This window comes from Pseudophryne corroboree, chromosome 5 (assembly GCF_028390025.1).
Source record: "Pseudophryne corroboree isolate aPseCor3 chromosome 5, aPseCor3.hap2, whole genome shotgun sequence".
Taxonomy (NCBI): domain Eukaryota; kingdom Metazoa; phylum Chordata; class Amphibia; order Anura; family Myobatrachidae; genus Pseudophryne; species Pseudophryne corroboree.
Window position 1 is genome coordinate 97740202 of NC_086448.1, and position 24941 is coordinate 97765142.

Sequence of the window (24941 nt, forward strand, 5' to 3'; positions counted from 1 at the left end):
TTGGTGGTGCAGGATCAATTCAAATTATTTATGGTCTATGCAGTGGGCAAAACCAGTGCTGGTGGCTGCCAATCACAAAATATGTGGACAAACAGAAGTGAATCCTGTCCCTCACCACATAACTGGCCCTAAGGATGACATATAAACACAGTTTACCTAATTGGATATTTTTTTCTGCATTCGTCAGAAAGAAACTTTGGCCTAGGGGTGAGAAAATGGAATGTTTCCAATCTGCGCTTCTAATCAATGCAGCTGACAACCTGATCGGGTTACACCTTTACCCGCAGTAAAAACAGCATAAAAACGAAATGGTTCAGGTTGTCTGCGCTACAATATTCCATGCATAGTATATTATTACCACTTCTATAAGGCAGGTATATATACTACCTCTAATAGTAATGATAATCACTACAGGGCAAATAATAAACCCTTCTTCATACTAAGACCTCCAATTCCTAGAGACAATGTTTGATACAATATCACACTCCCATTCTGACACAGTAACAATTATGTGACCAAGCAGGTGTTACAATATTTCTCCGTTCTGCCTGGGTCTGGCTGATAATGCAGTGAGATTCTTCCCCTTTTAACATATTTCGTACATGTTCTGATAAACGTTCTTTTAGCATTCTGCTTGTTCGACCGATGTACTGGGTCCCGCATATACATTCTAAAAGATATATGACATTTTTACTGTTGCAAGTAATAAAATCCCTAACTGAATATTCCACCTTAGTTATGTTCGATTCATATTTTTTCACCTTATTTGGAGTTTTACAATTTTTGCACATAGTGCACTGGCCGCATCTATAAAAACCTTTTGAGGTAATTCTAGTGGTCATTTTTTGTATAGGCAGGGCACTTCTAACCAATTTGGAACCTAGGTTTTCTGCTTTTTTTGTACACAAATTTAGGATGATATGTAATAGCATTTTTAAGAAGAGGGTCTCTTTTGAGAATGGCCCAATGTTTTTTGATTATTATTTCTACCTGTCGGTACTGTGAGGTGTAGGAGGTAATGAACAGAACCTCCTTATTGCATTATTTTTCCTATTTATACCCTGTAGCATCATACGTCTGTCCATCTTTCTGCATTTCTGTCTTGCACCTTGTATCATCCCCGGCTCAAATCCTTTATCTAAAAATTGTTTTTCCATGACATCTGCTTGTTCTTCATATGTTTCTAACATGGAGCAGTTCCTCCTGAGTCTTTGAAACTGACTGTTAGGTATACTTTTAATCCAATTACCATGGTGATTGCTATTGAAATCAACATACGAGTTGCAATCTGTTGGTTTGGTATAATTTTTTGTGATTAATTTAGTACCCTCCGGACATATTGTAAGGTCCAAAAAGTTACTTTACAATTTACTTATTTCAAAAGTTAATTGTATATGTTTGTCATTTGAATTTAAGAAGGAGCAGAAATCCTGTAATGCCCCCTCCGTGCCTCCCCATATGAACATGATATCGTCCACATAGCGGAACCAGGACACTAGGCTGGCACTCCATGGATGTCCCGCCCAGACCTGTAGGTCTTCCCAATGGGCCATGAATAAATTAGCGTAACTAGGTGCCAGCCTAGTGCCCATCGCTGTCCCGGACATCTGCATATAGAAGTCTCCCTCATACCAAAAAAAATTGTTATTAAGAATCAAAGCAATACCTTCTAATATAAATTCTTGTTCCTTATCATTAATCTGATGTTTACCTAAGTGATACTTGATTGCTTCCAAGCCTAAAGAATGTTGAATAATAGTATATAAAGAGGTGACATCAGCCGTCACCAATATATAGTGTGGTAGCCATTCAATTTCTTCCAACCTATTGATCACCGTAATGGTGTCCTTGATGTATGATTTTGTTAAATATACCATGGGTTGAATTTTATGATCTAAAAAGGAGGATAAGTTGGATGTAATGGAGTCAACCCCTGCTACTATTGGACGTCCAGGTGGCCTTTCACTATTTTTATGAATTTTCGGCAGGATGTATATCACCGGGATAGCAGGTTTATCCAAACGGACAAATCCTGCTTCCTCGGTTAATACTTCCAAAGTGGTATATAATGCCAAAAGGTTTCTAATTTCTTTTGGATGATATTAGTGGGGTCTCCCCGTAGCTTTTTATAGGTCTCCTTATCAGTTAGCTGTCTAAGGACTTCCTGGTGGTAGTCTTCTCGATTGAGGATGACTACCCCACCCCCCTTATCCGCAGGCTTAATCACGATCTCATTATTCGTTTTCAACTATTTAATTGCCTGTCTCTCAAATCCTGCTATCCCGGTGATATACATCCTGCCGAAAATTCATAAAAATAGTGAAAAGTAATAATATACTATGTATGCTATATTGTAGCGCAGACAACCTGAACCATTTAGTTTTTTTGGCCTAGGGGTGCCTCGAAAAAAAATCTAATGCACTAGGACGCGATGATTCAAAAAACATTTGGGAACCACTGCACTATGTCATTGTTGTACCTCAAATGCCATTTTTATCCGGTGCCCAAATTGAAAGAGATCGATCTATACCATAGGATAGCTCCCATGGTGGATGAGGAGCACACCATGAGCAAGCATTAATGACTTTGGTAAGAGTAGACAGTCCCTAGAATCTGATTGGTTGCTATGGACAACATCTCCACTTCTAAACCTGCCACTTAGTAAATGTTCCCCTAAAATTGTTTCTACATGGGGGAATGGTGGTTGTCTCTGGAGCAATGGCATAGATGTCAGACATGCAGTATGTTTTAGGTAACCTTTTCCATGTAGGCCAAAAGTATATATAGTACATCCAATATGGATGATGCCTCACTGGCTGACAACTTTTTTTCGATAAAGTAGACTGAGATAAAGGTCCAAATGTATTAAGCCTTGACAAGAGATAAAGTGGAGACAGATAAAGAGAGATAAAGTACCAGCCAATCAGCTCTAACTGTCATTTTTCAAACACCGCCTGTGACATGTCAGTTAGGAAGCTGATTGACCGGTCATTTATCACTCTTTATCCACCTCCACTTCATCTCTTGTTAAGACTTAATACATTTGGGCCAAGGTATCAGCCAATCAGCTCCTAAGTGCCATGTTACAGGCTGTGTTTGAAAAATGACAGCTAGGAGCTGGTTGGTTGGAACTTTAGCTCTGTCCACTTTACCGCTCTCCAAATTTTAGTACCTAGACCCCTTAAACTGAAAACTGGAAACGGCTGCTTAGTAGAAAAACAAACCTACAATAAAAAGGAAAGAACGTTGGTGTGGCTATAAGTTACACAGCACTATTTTGAAAAATGTTTAAATTTACTAAAAAATACATATCACAAACCAAAAGAATATGCTGTCAGAGTCCAATCACTTTTGTCTAAATAGGGGGGTATTCAATGCTTGTCTGACGGAAAGGATCCAACCGTGCAGTAGCCACTCCCGACAATGCCAATCCGACTTTTTTTAAAGTCTGATTGACATTGTCGGAAACTTGGCCAAAAGCTCTCGGATTTGGTAATGGAATCCATCAAAACATGTGGATCCGCAGCTAATCCGCCGATCCACGTGTTTTCCGACATGTCGGAATTCCCGACTGGTTGGAAAAACAGAGGGATGATTTAATAGGTCAAAACACCTTCCGACCTAAAAGACCTGGCAGTTTCCGACAAGCATTGAATACCCCCCATAGTATTTTTCCACTGCACTGCATTTGTTTTGCTCTTTGTAAATTACCCTAAGTGCTTTGTAGGTAGTTAGTCCATTCTCTCTGTGAAATAACCATTTATCTATTATGTTCATTATATTTAATTGTGTACTGTTTTGCTTCAGGGCAGGGCCTGGATCCGAGTTGCGCTCATGGAAAAACGCTTGTCCGAGTATATTACAGCGGCACTGAGAGATTATAAAACAACAAGGTTGTATAAATTTCATTCTAGTAATGATAATAAATGATTTGTGCCAACATCATCAATGGAATACATTGCCCTTGTGCTGGCAGTGGGTTCTCGCATTTGCCCTCATCTAGACCATCAGGCCCTCATTTTTACATATACAAATCTACATGTGTTCTTTACCTTGGGCTGATTATTAATTAAATTATTGTGAATATTTGAAAAACAATATATAAATACGGACATGCGGCGGAATGTACTGGAGTCTGAGATCGCCGGAGGTGCGGGGTGCCGGCTGATCTCTGACTTTTTTTTTTAAAGGGACAATCACTTGCAAGGCATGGTTTTGCCTTGTAAGTGATTGTCCCTTTAAAAAGCGCTCCGGCGATCTCGGACTCCATAACATCCCGCCGATGATTTAATTGTTTTACTAAATAAAACTTTAAAAACCAAGGCCCCCATTTATCAACCCTTGGAAAGTGATAAATAGCACGGTGATAAGAACCAGCCAATCAGCTCCTAACTTACATGTTATGGGCTGTGTTTGAAAAATGACAGTTAGGAGCTGACTGGTTGGTACTTATCACCGTGCTATTTATCACTCTCCAAGGCTTGATAAATCTGGGCCTATATTTTTTGATTTTGTCTGATGTATTTTTCTATGTAGGTTTCAGTATACAGTAGTTAGCTGCTGTCTTGGATCTCAGACAAATCCGCACAGGCCTTTGTAGAAGAGACATGAATCTACATAGAAAGGGAGAGTTGGGTAAAAGCACTAAACAATCTGATTGTTCTGAACCCTGGCACAGTGATGTGACTAAAGGATGCCAGAACACTGCTGCCGGGTGACTTGTCCCATCTAAGAACCCTATAGATATCTGATCCATCCTGTCTGCTGCCACCGTGCATGGCGGAGAGAGCTGATCAAAACATAAGTCTATCTGCTCTTAGGAACATTAATGTGTCTAGTAAGTGCCGTTCCTTCTTTTCTGTTATTTTATCTATCTTCTTTTTTGACCCAGGACAAGGCAGTCACTGCATATAAAGCACCAAGCTCACTGCAATATAGATCATTTTAAATAGTTACTCATATATTTATTATACTGATTTATTAAGGGAGGTGCTACCACCCACATGCTAATAACCCTTGAGACTTTAGGCACTATACAGACCAGAAACCAAGCGGTACACAATCCTGTTTGCAAGGTGACAGGGATCAGTGTAACCCCGTACTGGTAAAACGGTATAATTGCGAGGTTCGGATCAATGGAGCTTCAATCATTGTGCATGTCCACGTGACGGTAACAGCCTTACGCGTTTCTCCGCCCCCAGTCGTCTGGCAGTTTCGTTTCCCTCTGACGAAACCGCCGGACAACTAGGAGCGGAGAAACGCGCAAGAGCTGTTACCTTTTTGTGGACGTGCACTCTGATTGAAGCTCCGTTGATCCGGACCATGTAATTATACCCTTTCAGCAGCACGGAGTTACACTGATCCCTGCTGAAACTGGCTAATATATTTTCTACTTTGGAGTGCACTCCTGAGAACATTTAGTGGTACATTTACTAAGCAGTGATACGAGTGGAGAAGTGAGCCAGTGGAGAAATTTCCCCATCAACCAATCAGCAGCTCTGTATCATTTTATAGTATGCAAATTATAGATATTACTTCAGTGCTGATTGGTTGCCAGGGGCACTTCCCCACTGGCTCATTTCTCCACTCTTATCACTGCTTAGTAAATGTACCTCTTAGTTCTGATTGATTTTAAGCTATATTGAAAATCTGTGATATAGTATATATACTATTACTACTTTTATATAATATGGGATTTAATTATTGTATTTAAATAAATGTATAGTGAAATTTATTTTGTGCGCCTTATTGGTGGTAAAACACCGTATTTCTTGTGTTAATATCCTAAAATTGTGCAAAGCAGATTGCATATTAAGGTGTAGCATAATAATAAGTTCATATTAAAATCGCATTCAGATATTTTCTATTTTTAATATTATTGCGCCTGATTGTCGTTGTTTGTTCTGATTGGTTGCTATGAGCAACATCTCCATTTCTAAAAAAAATTCAAACCTTAGTAAATATACCCCAATATGTGTGGAGTACAGGGAAAAGGCGCTCCCTGGCAATTGCGCTATTTGTGGAAACCACTTTATTGTCATACTAAAGTTCTGTAATTGCTTCTTTCTTTTCATTTTCTGAGAATACCTTTCACGGACTCTACAAAAGCTCGTAAAAGACATTACCTTTATTATTGCCCTTTTTATAGATACTTTTTGTTCTGTTCGGCCATGGCCAGCTGAGATCATATTAATTCTCTGCTGCTAGGCAGAGTTCCAGGCTAGTCACCAGCACGGAACCCTGCAAACAGAGGGCCTCATTAAACATCAGTTGCAAATGCGATTTATCCCGTGATGAGCGATTACCGGAAAACTGTGTATGCAATACAGCCATACACAATGCACGCGCCAAGCCTTGTTTTGATGATCGTACATACAGTAGGTGTCTGCGAACTAAGTAGCGAACGCATTTAGCGACGATAAAAAGGTGTGGCGGAGGCGTGTCTTAGGGATGGGTATGCAATTTCTGCGATGCCAGTTGTGTAGTGGGTGTGTCGTGGGCGTTGCAATCGCAATATATGAGAAACATTTTGCTACAATTGCAACACATCAAAAACCCAGGCTGAGTAGCCAAAGAGCGACGCAGACTGTGGAAGTGCTGATGGCAGCAGCAAAATCACAGGCAGCTGATGGTGTCACAGTGATGCAGGGAATGCTGTTTCGTGTGCTGCATGCCTAATTACATAAATTAGGTTTTTACAATTGATAAAATAACACTTTAGCACAGTGTTGTGCATAACTTATTACTGTTGTAAGCGACTTTATACATGTATGTATTGTGTTTATGCCATGACCCTTAACCACTTAACTGACGATTTTTCCTTTCAAAAACATTCATAACATTGTTGTTTTTTTTAAATGTTTTATTTAATATAGTTTAAAAAGTATTTTAAAAAATATTTATTATATTATACACATCTGCAGAACGGATCTCCCTGTCAAAAACTGGGGGACACAGTGGGTTGGTGTGGTCGCATGTGATCCGACCACTGCGTTTCTGGGTTTGTGATTCTGCACCAGTGTGGGCGCACTCTTATTCAATAAAAGAAAATGTGAGGTATTGTATATCTTAAGACATAACTTTTAATTAGTTGTTAAAAATATTTTATATCCAGCAACAACAAAAACGTTTAACACACAACAGAAAAGGATGATTAAAAAAGGTGTATGTTCTGGTCCATCCACATTAGGTTATGGATTAAAAGGGGAAATTGGACACATTCAGTACCAAAACCCTCTCACTTGGTCCAGTACAAAAGATTTTTGTATTTATTAGACCTCAATAGGTCAATCTGCATCTGGGGAACAACCAAACATTGGACACAAAATTCAAAACTACAATTTAGGCAGGAGAAGTGGTGATCCTGCTATTAGCATTAGGTCAGAGCTGCTAATTCTACAACACCCGGTATTCTCTGGAGGTCACCCTTCCAGGTACTGACCCGGGCCACCACCGTTTGGCTTCCAAGATCAGACGAGATTGGGCATCCGCGGTGAGGTATGAGTTCCTACTACCATACCTCACTGTGGATGCCCAATCTCTTTTATCATGGAAGGAGCTATGTGAATGGGATTTAACCATAGCCAACCTGATTGTCTGACCCTAGTGAATAGTGTGGGTTTGGATATTTTATTAAGGGGCTTTGAGGTTAGCGGTTAGTTACTCTCCGTGACAATGTGGGCTTTGCTGCAGCTGCCTAACACAGTTATGTGCTCTGGTGACTGGCAAGAGGGGGAAGGAAGCGGCAGTTCTACACCTCTCTATTATTACCCTGCTTCACCACACTTTCCTATAATAAATGAGATACACTAGATGCCCTAGTGTACCCTAACGTTGCTGGAAGCTTGGACTGCTCACATGTATCACAGATTAGCCAGAGAGATACAGAATACCCTTCCTACTCCCCACACAGGTCACCTAGACAGTGCCAGTGTCTATACTTTATACTTCCTGAAGTGTAATCTGGTGACTGGTGTTCCGTGTCTCTGATCTATTATACAACAATGTCTATGGGAATTATGCTCACTGCTGTGGATGATTCCTGCTGCTGTGTCTGTGTGCGGCTACAGTGCATGAGTGTTTACAGACCTTAGCAATCCTCCATCCTCCACCTTAGCAATCCTGCCTTTCTCTGACGTCCTAGTGGATGCTGGGTACTCCGTAAGGACCATGGGGAATAGACGGGCTCCGCAGAAGACTGGGCACTCTAAAGAAAAGATTAGGTACTATATCTGGTGTGCACTGGCTCCTCCCTCTATGCCCCTCCTCCAGACCTCCGTTAGAATCTGTGCCCGGCCAGAGCTGGATGCACTCTAGGGGCTCTCCTGAGCTTCCTAGAAAGAAAAGTATTTGTTAGTTTTTTTATTTTCAGTGAGATCTGCTGGCAACAGACTCACTGCTACGTGGGACTGAGGGGAGAGAAGCAAACCTACCTGCTTGCAGCTAGCTTGTGCTTCTAGGCTACTGGACACCATTAGCTCCAGAGGGATCGAACACAGGGCCCGACCTCGATCGTCCGTTCCCGGAGCCGCGCCGCCGTCCCCCTTGCAGAGCCAGAAGACGGAAGAAACCGGAGGAAATCGGCGGCTGAAGACTTCGGTCTTCATTAAGGTAGCGCACAGCACTGCAGCTGTGCGCCATTGCTCCCTATGCACACCACACACTCCGGTCACTGATGGGTGCAGGGCGCTGGGGGGGGGGGGGGGGCGCCCTGGGCAGCAATTAGAGTACCTTACATGGCTAATTGACACATAATACAGCTTTTAAGCTGTATATGTGCATAATCCCCCGCCATTATACAGATAAAAAAGCGGGAGAAGTCCGCCGAGAAGGGGGCGGGGCTATCTTTCTCAGCACGCCGGCGCCATTTTCTCTTCACAGCTCCGCTGGAAGACAGCTCCCCAGGCTCTCCCCTGCAGTTTCCAGACATCAAGGGTAAAAAAGAGAGGGGGGGCACTAAATTTAGGTGCAAAACTATATATAAAAGCAGCTATAGGGAAAATCGCTTTTGTTAGTGTAAATCCCTGATTATATAGCGCTGTGGTGTGTGCTGGCATACTCTCTCTGTCTCCCCAAAGGACTTTGTGGGGTCCTGTCCTCAGTCAGAGCATTCCCTGTGTGTGTGTGCGGTGTGTCGGTACGGCTGTGTCGACATGTTTAATGAGGAGGGTTACGTGGAGGCGGAGCAGGGGCAGATAAATGTGGTGTCGCCCCCGACGGGGCCGACACCTGAGTGGATGGATATGTGGAAGGTATTAACCGACAGTGTCAACTCCTTACATAAAAGGTTCGATGACGCAGCTTTGGGACAGCCGGCATCTCAGCCCGCGCCTGCCCAGGCATCTCAGAGGCCGTCAGGGGCTCAAAAACGCCCGCTACCTCAGGTGGCAGACACAGATGTCGACACGGAGTCTGACTCCAGTGTCGACGAGGATGAGACAAATATACAACCCACTAGGGCCATCCGATGCATGATTACGGCAATGAAAAATGTGTTGCACATTTCTGACATTAACCCGGTTACCACAAAAAAGGGTATTATGTTTGGGGAGAAAAAGCAGCCAGTGACTTTTCCCCCATCTGATGAGTTAAACGAATTGTGTGAAGAAGCGTGGGGTTCCCCAGATAAGAAACTAGTAATTTCTAAGCGGTTACTAATGGCGTACCCTTTCCCGCCAACGGATAGGTTGCGCTGGGAGACATCCCCTAAGGTGGACAAGGCGCTCACATGCTTATCAAAAAAGGTGGCACTGCCGTCTCAGGATACGGCCGCCTTGAAGGAGCCTGCAGATAGAAAGCAGGAGGCTATCCTGAAGTCTGTGTATACACACTCGGGTACTATACTGAGACCTGCTATTGCTTCAGCATGGATGTGCAGTGCTGCAGCAGCGTGGTCTGATTCCCTGTCTGATAACATTGATTCCCTTGACAGGGACACTATATTGCTAACCACAGAGCATATTAAAGACGTAGTCTTATATATGAGTGATGTACAGAGGGACATTTGCCGGCTGGCATCTAGAATTAATGCGATGTCCATTTCTGCCAGGAGAGTATTATGGACTCTGCAGTGGACGGGTGATGCTGATTCTAAAAGGCACATGGAAATTTTGCCTTATAAGGGTGAGGAATTGTTTGGAGACGGTCTTTCGGACCTCGTATCCACAGCAGCAGCTGGGAAGTCGACTTTTTTACCTCAGGTTCCCTCACAGCCTAAGAAAGCACCGTATTATCAAGTACAGTCCTTTCGGCCTCAGAAAGGCAAGCGGGTTAGAGGCGCGTCCTTTCTGCCCAGAGGCAGGGGTAGAGGGAAAAAGCTGCACCATACAGCCAGTTCCCAAGAACAAAAATCCTCCCCTGCTTCCACTAAGTCCACCGCATGACGCTGGGGCTCCACATGTGGAGCCAGGTGCGGTGGGGGCCCGTCTCCGGAACTTCAGCGACCAGTGGGTTCGCTCACAGGTGGATCTCTGGGTTCTACAAGTGGTATCTCAGGGATACAAGCTGGAATTCGAGACGTCTCCCCCTCGCCGTTACCTCAAATCAGCCTTGCCAGCTACTCCCCAGGACAGGGAGGTAGTACTGGCGGCAATTCACAAGCTGTACCTCCAGCAGGTGATAATAAAAGTTCCCCTCCTTCAACAGGGACGGGGTTACTATTCCACAATGTTTGTGGTACCGAAACCAGACGGTTCGGTGAGACCCATTCTAAATTTGAAATCCTTGAACACTTATATAAGGAAGTTCAAGTTCAAAATGGAATCGCTCAGGGCGGTTATTGCAAGCCTGGAAGAGGGGGGATTACATGGTATCACTGGACATCAAGGATGCTTACCTACATGTCCCCATTTACCCACCTCACCAGGTGTACCTCCGGTTTGTGGTACAGGACTGCCATTACCAATTCCAGACGTTGCCGTTTGGTCTGTCCACGGCACCGAGGGTATTTACCAAAGTAATGGCCGAAATGATGATACTCCTTCGAAAGAAGGGAGTTATAATTATCCCGTACTTGGACGATCTCCTTATAAAGGCGAGGTCCAGGGAGCAGTTGTTGGTCGGAGTAGCACTATCTCAGGAAGTACTACAACAGCACGGCTGGATTCTGAATATCCCAAAGTCGCAGCTGGTTCCTACGACGCATCTGCTGTTCCTGGGTATGATTCTGGACACAGAACAGAAGAAGGTGTTTCTCCCGGAGGAGAAGGCCAAGGAGTTGTCATCTCTGGTCAGAGACCTCCTAAAACCAAAACAGGTGTCGGTGCATCACTGCACGCGAGTCCTGGGAAAGATGGTAGCTTCTTACGAGGCAATTCCATTCGGCAGGTTCCATGCACGGATCTTTCAGTGGGATCTGTTAGACAAGTGGTCCGGATCGCATCTTCAGATGCATCGGCTGATCACCCTGTCCCCGAGGGCCAGGGTGTGTCTGCTGTGGTGGCTGCAGAGTGCTCATCTACTCGAGGGCCGCAGATTCGGCATACAGGACTGGGTCCTGGTGACCACGGATGCAAGCCTCCGAGGTTGGGGGGCAGTCACTCAGGGAAGAAACTGCCAAGGACAATGGTCGAGTCAGGAAGCTTCCCTACACATAAACATTCTGGAACTAAGGGCCATTTACAATGCCCTAAGTCAGGCAAAACCCCTGCTTCAAAACCAGCTGGTGCTGATTCAGTCAGACAACATCACGGCGGTCGCCCATGTAAACCGACAGGGCGGCACAAGAAGCAGGATGGCGATGGCAGAAAATCACATGATAGCACTGTCAGCAGTGTTCATTCCGGGAGTGGACAACTGGGAAGCAGACTTCCTCAGCAGGCACGACCTCCACCCGGGAGAATGGGGACTTCATCCAGAAGTCTTCCAGCTGATTGTAAATCGTTGGGAAAGGCCACAGGTGGACATGATGGCGTCCCGCCTCAACAAAAAGCTAAAAAGATATTGCGCCAGGTCAAGGGACCCTCAGGCGATAGCTGTGGACGCTCTAGTGACACCGTGGGTGTACCAGTCGGTTTATGTGTTCCCTCCTCTTCCTCTCATACCAAAGGTACTGAGGATAATAAGAAAGAGAAGAGTAAGAACTATACTCATCGTTCCGAATTGGCCAAGAAGGACTTGGTACCCGGAACTACAAGAAATGATCTCAGAGGACCCTTGGCCTCTGCCTCTCAGGCAGGACCTGTTACAGCAGGGGCCCTGTCTGTTCCAAGACTTACCGCGGCTGTGTTTGACGGCATGGCGGTTGAACGCCGGATCCTGATGGAAAAGGGCATTCCGGTTGAAGTCATTCCTACGCTGATAAAAGCTAGGAAGGATGTGACAGCAAAACATTATCACCGCATATGGCGAAAATATGTTGCTTGGTGTGAGGCTATGAAGGCCCCAACAGAAGAATTTCAGCTGGGTCGTTTTCTGCACTTCCTACAGTCAGGAGTGACTATGGGCCTAAAATTGGGATCCATTAAAGTCCAGATTTCGGCCCTGTCTATTTTCTTTCAAAAAGAACTGGCTTCACTGCCTGAAGTTCAGACGTTTGTTAAGGGAGTGCTGCATATTCAGCCCCCTTTTGTGCCCCCAGTGGCACCTTGGGATCTCAACGTGGTGTTGGATTTCCTAAAATCTCATTGGTTTGAGCCACTTCAGACCGTGGAGTTGAAATATCTCACGTGGAAAGTGGTCATGCTTTTGGCCTTGGCTTCGGCTAGGCGTGTGTCAGAATTGGCGGCTTTGTCATGCAAAAGCCCCTATCTGATCTTCCATATGGACAGGGCAGAATTGAGGACTCGTCCCCAATTTCTCCCTAAGGTGGTATCAGCGTTCCATTTGAACCAACCTATTGTGGTGCCTGCGGCTACTCAGGACTTGGAGGCTTCCAAGTTGCTGGATGTAGTCCGGGCCCTGAAAATCTATGTTTCCAGGACGGCTAGAGTCCGAAAAACTGACTCGCTGTTTATCCTGCATGCACCCAACAAGCTGGGTGCTCCTGCTTCTAAGCAGACTATTGCTCGCTGGATCTGTTGCACGATTCAACTTGCACATTCTGCGGCTGGACTGCCGCATCCTAAATCAGTCAAAGCCCATTCCACGAGGAAGGTGGGCTCTTCTTGGGCGGCTGCCCGAGGGGTCTCGGCTTTACAACTTTCCCGAGCTGCTACCTGGTCGGGATCAAACACGTTTGCAAAATTCTACAAGTTTGATACCCTGGCTGAGGAGGACCTTGAGTTTGCTCATTCGGTGCTGCAGAGTCATCCGCACTCTCCCGCCCGTTTGGGAGCTTTGGTATAATCCCCATGGTCCTTACGGAGTACCCAGCATCCACTAGGACGTCAGAGAAAATAAGATTTTACTCACCGGTAAATCTATTTCTCGTAGTCCGTAGTGGATGCTGGGAGCCCGTCCCAAGTGCGGAATTCTGCAATACTTGTATATAGTTATTGCTTAACTATAGGGTTTTTTGTTCTGAGCCATCAGTTTAATGAGGCTCAGTTGTTGTCCATACTGTTAACTGGGTATAATTATCACAAGTTGTACGGTGTGATTGGTGTGGCTGGTATGAGTCTTACCCTGGATTCCAAATCCTTTCCTAGTAATGTCAGCTCTTCCGGGCACAGTTTCACTAACTGAGGTCTGGAGGAGGGGCATAGAGGGAGGAGCCAGTACACACGAGATATAGTACCTAATCTTTTCTTTAGAGTGCCCAGTCTCCTGCGGAGCCCGTCTATTCCCCATGGTCCTTACGTAGTACCCAGCATCCACTACGGACTACGAGAAATAGATTTACCGGTGAGTAAAATCTTATTTTTGCTCCTTGTACACTCCCCCGATTCTGTGTGGGTGTGGTCAGTGCCGTGTGGGTGTGTACACCCCCACACTATCAGACGCACTGTCTCACAAAATACATAAAAAAAGAAAAATTGCAGAATTTTGTGAGAAAACTAGAAATCCAATTGTAAGAATTATGATTTATGGCCGACCATGTGGACAGGTAGGTAGCTTGTTTTCATCATACTGTTATGATGATGGCCTCATTTTATGTGGAGGCCTGGAGCTATAGCTCCATTTGGCCCAGTGGGGTAGATGTATTAACCTGGAGAAGGCATAAGGAAGTGATAAAGCAGTGATAAACGCAAGGTGATAAACGCACCAGCCAATCAGCTCCAATATGCAAATTGACAGGAGTTGACTGGCTGGTGTGTTTATCACTGCTTTATCACTTCCTTATGCCTTCTCCAGGTTAATACATCTGCCCCATTGTTTGTCTGGCCCTGGGCACTGTCCTGGCTTTTGGTGGCTATTAGGGCTCTTGCATTCAAACATTAGCAGATATGGTGTCCAGTCTGATGAGTGGCAGCTGATGGTGATTGACAGATGGCTGGGAAGAGGCCCGTTTTGTCTGCAGGTGCTGGTGGAGACTGGAGAGGAGTACAGTAGGAAGGGCGGACAGCTACAGTGAGTGACATCCGGCTGTGTAGTGGGGCCTGGACTGTGGGGGAGATGTACTAAGCCTTGGAGAGTGATAAAGTGGAGAGAGATAAAGTGCCAGCCAATCAGCTTTTAACTGACATGTTACCGGCTGTGTTGGAAAAATGACAGTTAGGAGCTGACTGGTTGGTAGTTTCTCTCCACCGTATCACTCTGCAAGGCTTAGTACATCTGTCCCTTTCTGCGGTAACCAGCGGTGGGTGTGAGTTGCGGGGGCGTGTCAGTTTGGATTGGCAGGCAATATGGGCTGTCCGTTAGGCGAGCAGGGGGCAGAGCTCAGGTATCAGCGGCTGTCACTGCTGCTCCGCTCTCTGGGTAACCAGAGATCCTGCGCCTACAGATACAGCTTCTTTTTCCCCCAGATACTCAGATTCTCCCGGCCAATGTACCCAGTTCTCCGCACCGCTCTCTGGAAACCTCAACGCCTGTCACCAAGAAACTTCAAGACTTGTGCACGTCACCCTTGCCATTTCCCCTCTGCGTGCATTAACAGGGCACCAGCATAAGCACGAGGGCCACTGGAAAGTTCTCCATCCCCCAATGTTCAGGTGACCTTTAGTGTCCACTCAATATTTCCCAGAGTCCTTTAGTCCATCATCACTTTTCCCTACTATATAAATACTTTAAATTAAACTATTATTACATTAATTACTAAATTGTAATGATTAATAATAAATTCATATTTTATTTTTTCAAATCTATATAATCCTAAACGATTTATTACAAAACAGCAAAAATATTTTGATATGAAACATAAAAGGGTCACAGTTATAACAGACTCTCCTGCCCTGGTGGTGCTGCTGCACAGTGCCTAGAAGCATGATGTCATAGTAACTACGCTTCATGGGTCCTAGAACTACTCTCAGCTACTGGCAGGCACTGTGGTGTAATGTCTGCGTCAGTGTCTGGGAAGCCGGCATTGTGGATTCGAGACCCACCACTAATACTTCGCCCGGAATGCTACCCGGGAGTGTGATAAGACCTGGCATGCCTACCCGGGAGTGTGGTAAGCATTAGCATGCCTCAGACCGGGAAGAGTGGTAAGTCCTAGCACACCTCTGACAGGGTGGCCCCCGAGTTGAGTCGCAGGGCGTGGATCTCGAACCTGGATCCCAGATAAAAAAAATTCCTGACATAAAAAAAAAACCTGGACCTTGGACGGCAGAGCTTATACAAAAGGGGCATCAGTTGGATTTTGACAAAATATTAAAAGTTGAAATGCTAATAACTAAAAATATTTTTATTGCCCCTGCTCAAGTTATGACCCTTTGTGGAGTGATGAAGTGAATTCACCCACTCACCAATCTGCACTAATTAGGAGTATTGCTCTTTTCCGGTTATAGAAATTGTTTATCATGGACTTTTGTTTGATAAATTAATGTTAAATTAGTCCACTTGATAGTCATTGATTATAAGACCATTCGGGTATAAAGCAATAAATATATTAATTAAAATAAATATGAGAAAAGAAAAAAATAATTTTAAAACCCTAGTGGGGTTCGAACCTGTGACCAAAGGTAAAGTATTATAGCGCATTAACCCACATAACATTTAGCAGCGCCCCATAACATTATGGGGAGCTGCTAAAATTTGGAGACCAATAAAACTATATAAAGCCCTAGGGTCACTTTTTGCCTGCCAAAAAGGCAGCAGTTGACACACTGATTTATACATGGGCTCTGCCAGAACCGGCCCTAGGCATAGGTAACCTAGGCAAATTTCTAGGGCATTGGGAATGCCATGGGGCACAAGCAGATTCTGCTGATTAAAATAATATGCGGCATGCTTATATTCTGTGTGTGGCTGTGGCAGTATCTGCATTTGAATTGCTACATTACAGTGTATCCCTGGAAATCAGTGTACTGTAGCATTTCGTATGCAGATACAGCCACAGTGGCACACAGAATATAGGCATTCTACATATCATTTTAATCAGTAGCAGGTGCTTGTACGTTCTAATAACATAGCAATGAAAATTAACATGATTTGTAGTTGTTAACTAGTCATAAAACATTCTTCAGCAGGTAGAGTAAAATCAACTCAACTTAATACAAAATACAGGTTGAACGCGATAGGCATTTTTCCTCTTTTCAACCTCAATTACTATGTTACTAATTAGATGCTTTTTCTGCAACAAAAAAAAAAAAGGTACCCGACTTTAGCAGAGCTGGACGGTAGCTGCATGGCATATTGAGGCAAGATGTATGAGGACACATCTGACTCCAAGCAGAGGAAGAGGTCACAGTGTTAGCGGCCATGTGAGTGCTGTGTGTGGGTGGGTTCGTTGTGCAATAGTGTTCGGCATATGTGTAAGAGGCATTATGTGTGTCATGTATAAGAACATTAGTAAAGGTTGGCATAATGTGTAAGGCGTATTATTTTTAAAAGGACATTAATAATGTGTGTCATATGTGTAAGGGGCATTACTGTGTGGTATGTGTAGAAAGGTATTACTAATGTGTGGAATGATGTGTATAAGGTGCTCTACTGTGTGGCGTAATGTATAGAAAAGGCACTACTGTGTGGTCTAATGTGAATAAAGAGCAATATGGTGTGGTCGTAATTTGAATTGGGGGCACTATTGTGTGGCCATGCCCCTTCCCAAAAGAACACGCCCATTTCTGGGCTGCCGGCTGAATGTGCGCACTATTCCTATTTAAAATATATGTGGTAGGAGCACTAAAATGAGGACTGCTATGACTGAGGGGTGATGGTGATGGGAAAGGGGTTCAGCGTCAGAGGCAGAACTAGTAGCGGTGCTGGGGGCACCAGCCAAAATCTTGCCTAAGGGGTATATACAATTGCAGTCGAATTGCCGCAAATGTCGAAAAACGGTGCATTTTCGACAAAAAAAAAAACCTGTCGAATTGGATTCGACAATGCAATACTGTACTTTTCGACAAAAAACCTGCCGTTTCAGATTCGACTTTTTGCAATTCGACATTTGTCAAATTCGACATGTTTGCAATGGTAAAAATGCGGCTTTTCGACAAAAGTATATTCAATTGAAGAATGTCGATTCGACAACAGTGCTTTTCGACAGTCATTTCGTCAATTTCATTCCGCCTCATTTTGCTGTCGTGATCTAATAACATTTTATAAAAACATGTTTTTTTTGTGTTTTTTTTTGATTGCTAATAGCATATCTATTTATATTAGAAGGGATTATCTACTTGGTTTGTCTATTTATGAGCCACAAGTATTATTTAATAGATTTTTTAAAAGAATATATATATTTTTTTACTGACTAAAATATGGAGAGATCAGTGCATGTTTTTCAGTGGGAAGGGGTGGGAATGGGTTAAAATTTCAGAAAAAAAATGTGTGGGGTCCCCCCTCCTAAGCATAACCAGCCTCGGGCTCTTTGAGCCGGTCCTGGTTGTAAAAATACGGGGGGGGGGGGGAATGACAGGGGATCCCCCGTATTTTAACAACCAGCACCGGGCTCTGCGCCTGGTCCTGGTGCCAAAAATACGGGGGACAAAACACGTAGGGGTCCCCCGTATTTTTCACACCAGCACCGAGCTCCACTACATGCACACCAACATACACACATTCTTACCTATGTTGACACGAAGAGGCGGCCCCCTTCTCCATGTAGAATCCACAGGGTACCTGTAAATAAAGTTATACTCACAACAATCCAGTGTAGATCGGTCCTCTTCTTTTTTTGTAATCCACGTACTTGGCAAAATAAAAAAATTACAAACACGATCCACGCACTGAAAGGGGTCCCATGTTTACACATGGGACCGCTTTCCCCAACTGCCGGGACCCCCCGTGACTGCTGTCAAAGAGGGTCCCTTCAGCCAATCAGGGAGCGCCACGTTGTGGCACTCTCCTGATTGGCTATGCGCGTATGAGCTGTCAGGCGGCACACTCGAGATACAATGTAGCGCATAGGCGCTCCATTATATCCAATGGTGGAAACTTTGCGGTCAGCGGTTGACCACGAGGATATATGTGGTCACCCTCGCGGTCAACCGCTGACTGCAAAGTTCCCACCATTGGATATAATGGAGCGCCTATGCGCTACATTGTATCTCGAGTGCGCCGCCTGACAGCTCATATGACCGATCTACACTGGATTGTTGTGAGTATAATTTTATTTACAGGTACCCCGTGGATTCTACGTGGAGAAGGGGACCGACTCTTCGTGTCAACATAGGTAAGAATGTGTGTATGTTGGTGTGCATGTATGTAATAAAGTTATACTGTCACGGTGTGTGTGTACTGTTTTTATTTGGGTATTTTTTTGTAGTAGAACTACAGGTACCAGCGGGCTTGTTTCCCCCCGCATGCTGGGACTTGTGGTTCTCCAAGTACCAGCTTGTGGGGGAGGCTTGCTGGGACTTGTAGTACTGCTACAAAAAACATTATTCTTATTTTTACACAGAAGGTTATCAGCCCCCCATCCGCCGCCCTTGGATGGGGGGGACAGCCTTGGGCTTCACCCCTGGCCCTTGGGTGGCTGGAGGGGGGGACCCCTTGATTTAAGGGGTTTCCACTCCTCCAGGGTACCCCGGCCAGGGGTGACTAGTTAGTGATTTAATGCCAGGGCCGCAGGAACCTATATATGTGTCCCCCGGCTGTGGCATTATCTCTCTGACTAGTGGAGCCCGGTAATGGTGTGAAAAATATGGGGAACCCCTACGTGTTTTGTCCCCCGTATTTATGGCACAGGACCAGGCACAGAGCCCGGTGCTGGTTGTTAAAATACGGGGGATCCCCTGTCATTTTTATTCCCATATTTTTACAACCAGGACCGGCTCAAAGAGCCCGCGGCTGGTTATGCTTAGGAGGGGGGACCCCACGCATTTTGTTTTCAAGATTATTGAACACTTTTGTGCTGTCCATGAAGTCGAATCCAGGACGCACACTATTCGTCAATTGGTCCGTTTTTCGACAGCGGGACTGCCGAATCCGTTTTTTATTGAATATGTCGAATTCGGGTCCCGGCGGTCGGGATTCGACTGTCGAATTGTGTCAAATCCAAAAACGGTCGAATTCCAGCCGGAATTCGACCGCAATTGCATTTACCCCTAAGGCATCATATTGATTAGGGCCGGCTCTGTACCGGGTGTTGTATGATTAGCAGCTCTGACCTAATACTAATAGCAGGATCACCACTTCTACTTCCTTCAGTTCTAAATTGCAGTTTTGAATTTTGTGTCATCATTTTAGTTTCATAATATAGCAGTAGAATCATCACTCTAAATTTGCTGAATATAGATGCTTTTACTTATGAGCAGTGAACTCAGGGCAACCAGAGTCCAGTGTTTGGTTGTTCCCCAGATGCAGATTGACCTATTGAGGTCTGATACAGTGGCGGAACTAGCGAGCAGTGGGCCCATGTGCGACAAAATGGCTTGCCCCCCCCCCCCATCCGATCCAAGTCCACCCCCTCACCCCTGGAGAGGATCTGGTGAGGGGGACCTGCTCAGGGAAGTGGATACCTAGCAACAGTGCCGTAACTAGACATTTTAGCACTGTGTGCAAGAAACGGCATCGGAGCCCCACCCCTGCATGCAAAACAGGGGCAGTGCGCGCCGTAGCCGCGCGCAAAAATACATAGTGGCGTGGCTTCGTGGGGAAGGGGTGTGGCCACAAAATAATACCAATTCATAAAACGGTGCACAGTAGTCTCCAGTATTCAAATTACGCCGCACAGTAGCACCACTACACCAGGTAGAGACCCTTTTACACTTTACGGCGGACAGATTCCTCTTTTTACACATTACAGCAGACAGCGTCCCCTTTTTACACATTACGGCAGACAGCGTCCCCTTTTTTTACACATAACGGCAGACAGCGTGCCCTTTTTACACATAGCAGCAGACAGCGTGCCCTTTTTACACGTAGCAGCAGACAGCGTGCCCTTTTTACACATAGCAGCAGACAGCGTGCCCTTTTTACACATAACGGCAGACAGCGTGCCCTTGTTACACATAGCGGCAGACAGCGTGCCCTTGTTACACATAGCGGCAGACAGCGTACACTTTTTTCACATAACGGCAGACAGCGTGCCCTTGTTAAACATAGCGGCAGACAGCGTACACTTTTTACACATAACGGCAGACAGCGTGCCCTTGTTACACATTACGGCAGACAGCGTGCCCTTGTTACACATTATGGCAGACGGCGTGCCCTTGTTACACATTACGGCAGACAGCGTGCCCTTGTTACACATTACGGCAGACAGCGTGCCCTTGTTACACATTACGGCAGACAGCGTGCCCTTGTTACACATTACGGCAGACAGCGTGCCCTTGTTACACATTACGGCAGACAGCGTGCCCTTGTTACACATTACGGCAGACAGCGTGCCCTTGTTACACATTACGGCAGACAGCGTGCCCTTGTTACACATTACGGCAGACAGCGTGCCCTTGTTACACATTACGGCAGACAGCGTGCCCTTGTTACACATTACGGCAGACAGCGTGCCCTTGTTACACATTACGGCAGACAGCGTGCCCTTGTTACACATTACGGCAGGCAGATTCCCCCTTTTTACACACTACGGCAGGCAGATTCCCCGTTTTTGCACATTGCGGCAGACTGTCCCCCTTTTTACACATTGCGGCAAGCAGATTCCCCCTTTTTACACATTGCGGCAGGCAGATTCCCCCTTTTTACACATTGCGGCAGGCAGATTCCCCCTTTTTACACATTGGGGCAGGCAGATTCCCCCTTTTTACACATTGCGGCAGGCAGATTCCCCCTTTTTACACATTGCGGCAGGCAGATTCCCACTTTTTACACATTGCGGCAGGCAGATTCCCCCTTTTTACACGCTACGGCAGGCAGATTCCCCGTTTTTACACATTGCGGCAGGCAGATTCCCCGTTTTTACACATTGCGGCAGGCAGATTCCTCGTTTTTACACATTGCGGCAGGCAGATTCCCCCTTTTTACACATTGCGGCAGGCAGATTCCCCCTTTTTACACATTGCGGCAGGCAGATTCCCCCTTTTTACACATTGCGGCAGGCAGATTCCCCCTTTTTACACATAGCGGCAAGCAGATTCCCCCTTTTGACACACTACGGCAGGCAGATTCCCCCTTTTTACACATTGCTGCAAGCAGATTCCCCCTTTTTACACATTGTGGCAGACAGTTCCCCTTTTTTGTAGAAAGAGAAAGAAAGAAAGAAAGAAAGAAAGAAAGAAAGAGAAAGAAAGAAAAGAATTATACTTACCCTCTCCGCTGGCTCAGGCTCCTCGGTGCAGCGTCAGACGATTCCCGGGCAGGAGAGAATGAAGAGGAGGGAGCCGCAGCAGCGCTGTGTTATTGGTGGAGGCGCTGCTGCTGCCCCTCTGCTTCACTATAGGCTGTTCTCGGAAGACAGCCTATAGTGAAGCAGAGGGGCAGCAGCGCCTCCACCAGTAACAAAGCGCTGCTGCGGCTCCCTCCTCCTCCTCCCTCCTCCTCCTTCTCCCCCGTACCGCTGCTCCTCTCCTCTCTGGGCGGCTGTGCGCTGCGGGCAGCGGTTGCCCGCAGCGCACAGCGGCATGTAATGAGTCAGTTTGACTCATTACATGCTTTGGGCCCCTGGACAGAGGCGGGCCCCAGTGCAACGCACTGGTTGCACTGGCGGTAGTACCGCCTCTGGTCTGATAAATACAAAAATCTTTTGTACTGGACCAAATGAGAGGGTTTTGGTACTTAATGTGTCCATATTCCCCTTTTAATCCATAACTTAATGTGGATGGACCAGAACATACACCTTTTTTAATCATTCTTTTCTGTTGTGTGTTAAACGTTTTTTTTGCTGCTGGATTTAAAATATTTTTAACAACTAAGTAAAAGTTATGTCTTAAGATATACAATACCTCACATTTTCTTTTATTGAATAACTAAGAGTGCGCCGACAGAAGAGTCTTATTTTCTTTAACCTATTTGTGATCTGACCATGCCAGTTAAGTAGTTAATGGGATCCAGTTGGGATCCCGGCAGTCGAAATACCGATGCTAGAATCCCGACACTACAATCCCGGCTCCGGAATCCCAACCGCTGTTATCTTGAACAAGCATTGAACAAGCTGCCAGGGAGGTAAGCTGCGGGTGGGGGTTAGGTTTAGGCTGCAGGAGGAGGGTTAGGGTTAGGTTCCGGGAAAGGGAGGGTTAGTGTTTGGCTGCGGGGAGGGGCAGTTAGGTTTAGGCACCCCTGGGGAGGGTTAGAATTAGGCTGCGGGGGAAGGAGTGTTAAGTTTAGGCTGCGGGAGGGGGGGGGTGTTTATGTTTAGGCACCACCAGGGAGGGTTAGGGTTAGTCTGTCGGTGTGTGTGTGTGTGTGGGGGGGGTTAAGTTTAGGCAGCAGGGAGGGAGGGTTAAGGTTAGGGGGCATTGGGGTAAGGTAAGTACTCTTACCTTCCCCATGTCGGCATTCTAAGCATCGGGATGCTGCAGTCGGTCTTTTGACCGCCATTATAGCCTACGCAACATCCCTTAATGCCTGCCTCACATTACTCTGACAAGAAGCAAACCATCCCAGCACATTATTGCAATTTGATTTTAGTACGCCATATTTTAGCATAGCACCATTAATATTTTTTTTTTTACCTATGCACAGCACTTCTGTAGAACAAATCATTTATAAATGAATATACATTCTCCAAAATAAATGATAATTGATGTTTATTGAATCAGAAATAGAGAAATACCTTGGCGCACCAGTGGTTAAAGGAAGGGGTACCAGAAGGGAATGGTCAGACTAATTTGAATTTAAATTTATTTATGCATTAAGACACATTAGACATATTTATAAAATCATATAAAAAGTTAGCACAATTTATCTTTGCATAACCTACTAAGTACAACAATAAAATGATTAAGGCAATTTAATGTCTTTCGCCAATAATTGTATCAATGTGCCAATACTTATAGCTATAATTCCGTATTCGTCCCAGAAGGCATAGGGCACAGGAAAAAAGGTCCCGGGATCTTTTTATCCCACACGGGTGACACTTAATGTCTTTTTAGAAAAACTATCTTTAAATGATAGGGACTTCCCTATATGGACATACAGCCGTGTGTAACCTTGTCCCAGCAGCTCAATTGAATAGCTGATGGATTTTTTGGGATAGTCACTAAACTTAATGTCTGGGTGACTCCCAGCACTCCTCTTTCCTACACACCTCGAGTGTGTGAGCTGGTGCTCGTTAGATGACAGTACCTGTAAATGAGTAATGTCCAGAGTCCTCCGTGTCTTCCTCTCCAACGCGTTTCTCCCATACATACAAGATCCCTGACGAAGCCCTGTATGGGAGAAACGCGTTGTATCGCTGCATGCTGAACTAAGGAGTAGGAGTTCAATTCTAACTTCAACTGACCCGTTGACGACTCGCTATCCCGGAAGTCGGAAGCCGCGAAACCGGAAGCGACTGACCTGCGTTCCACGCTTGCGGGCCAGACGGTACAAGCCGTATCGAGCTCTGGGAATCGGCTGTCCGGCTTCACCGGAGGTCCACGAGATACGGACCCGGGAGAGGAAGACACGGAGGACTCTGGACATTACTCATTTACAGGTACTGTCATCTAACGAGCACCAGCTCACACACTCGAGGTGTGTAGGAAAGAGGAGTGCTGGGAGTCACCCAGACATTAAGTTTAGTGACTATCCCAAAAAATCCATCAGCTATTCAATTGAGCTGCTGGGACAAGGTTACACACGGCTGTATGTCCATATAGGGAAGTCCCTATCATTTAAAGATTGTTTTTCTAAAAAGACATTAAGTGTCACCCGTGTGGGATAAAAAGATCCCGGGACCTTTTTTCCTGTGCCCTATGCCTTCTGGGACGAATACGGAATTATAGCTATAAGTATTGGCACATTGATACAATTATTGGCGAAAGACATTAAATTGCCTTAATCATTTTATTGTTGTACTTAGTAGGTTATGCAAAGATAAATTGTGCTAACTTTTTATATGATTTTATAAATATGTCTAATGTGTCTTAATGCATAAATAAATTTAAAATCAAATTAGTCTGACCATTCCCTTCTGGTACCCCTTCCTTTAACCACTGGTGCGCCAAGGTATTTCTCTATTTCTGATTCAGTTCATACTAGTAAAGGGTACTAGTCTACCTGTTGGCTTGCACCATTTCCAATATTTTTCCAGCTATATCCCATCCCAACTATATCCCATACTTTTCTCTATTCTTTTTCGAAATTAACATCCATTTATATCAAGGGGACTTGCGCAGATAGTGTCTGTTTTTAAAAATTGATGTTTATTCATGTAAATGTTTTTTTTTCCCTTTTCAAATTTGTACTTAAAAAAAAATGTGAGGTAGCACATGCAGGGATTTACTTAGTACAAACTACAATAGTTTTGTGCTGACATCGATGTATAAGAGATGCGCTTATTCTCGTTATTTTGAGCGACTGCACACAATTTTGCATTTGTAGCTATGCTTGCTGTGGGAGTGGGCTATATTTGCAATGGGGTGTAG

At 45.1% G+C, this 24941-nt stretch overlaps 1 protein-coding gene across 4 annotated transcripts in view; it reads left to right on the top strand.

Moving 5' to 3' along the window:
- Positions 1-24941, top strand: part of RUNDC3B (RUN domain containing 3B) — a 596000-nt gene that overhangs the window by 374446 nt on the left and 196613 nt on the right. For all 4 annotated transcript variants that reach the window (XM_063921483.1, XM_063921484.1, XM_063921482.1 and 1 more), the window contains one exon: positions 3808-3893. In XM_063921483.1, the coding sequence (XP_063777553.1) occupies positions 3808-3893 (86 nt within the window). The remainder of the gene's footprint in view (positions 1-3807; positions 3894-24941) is intronic.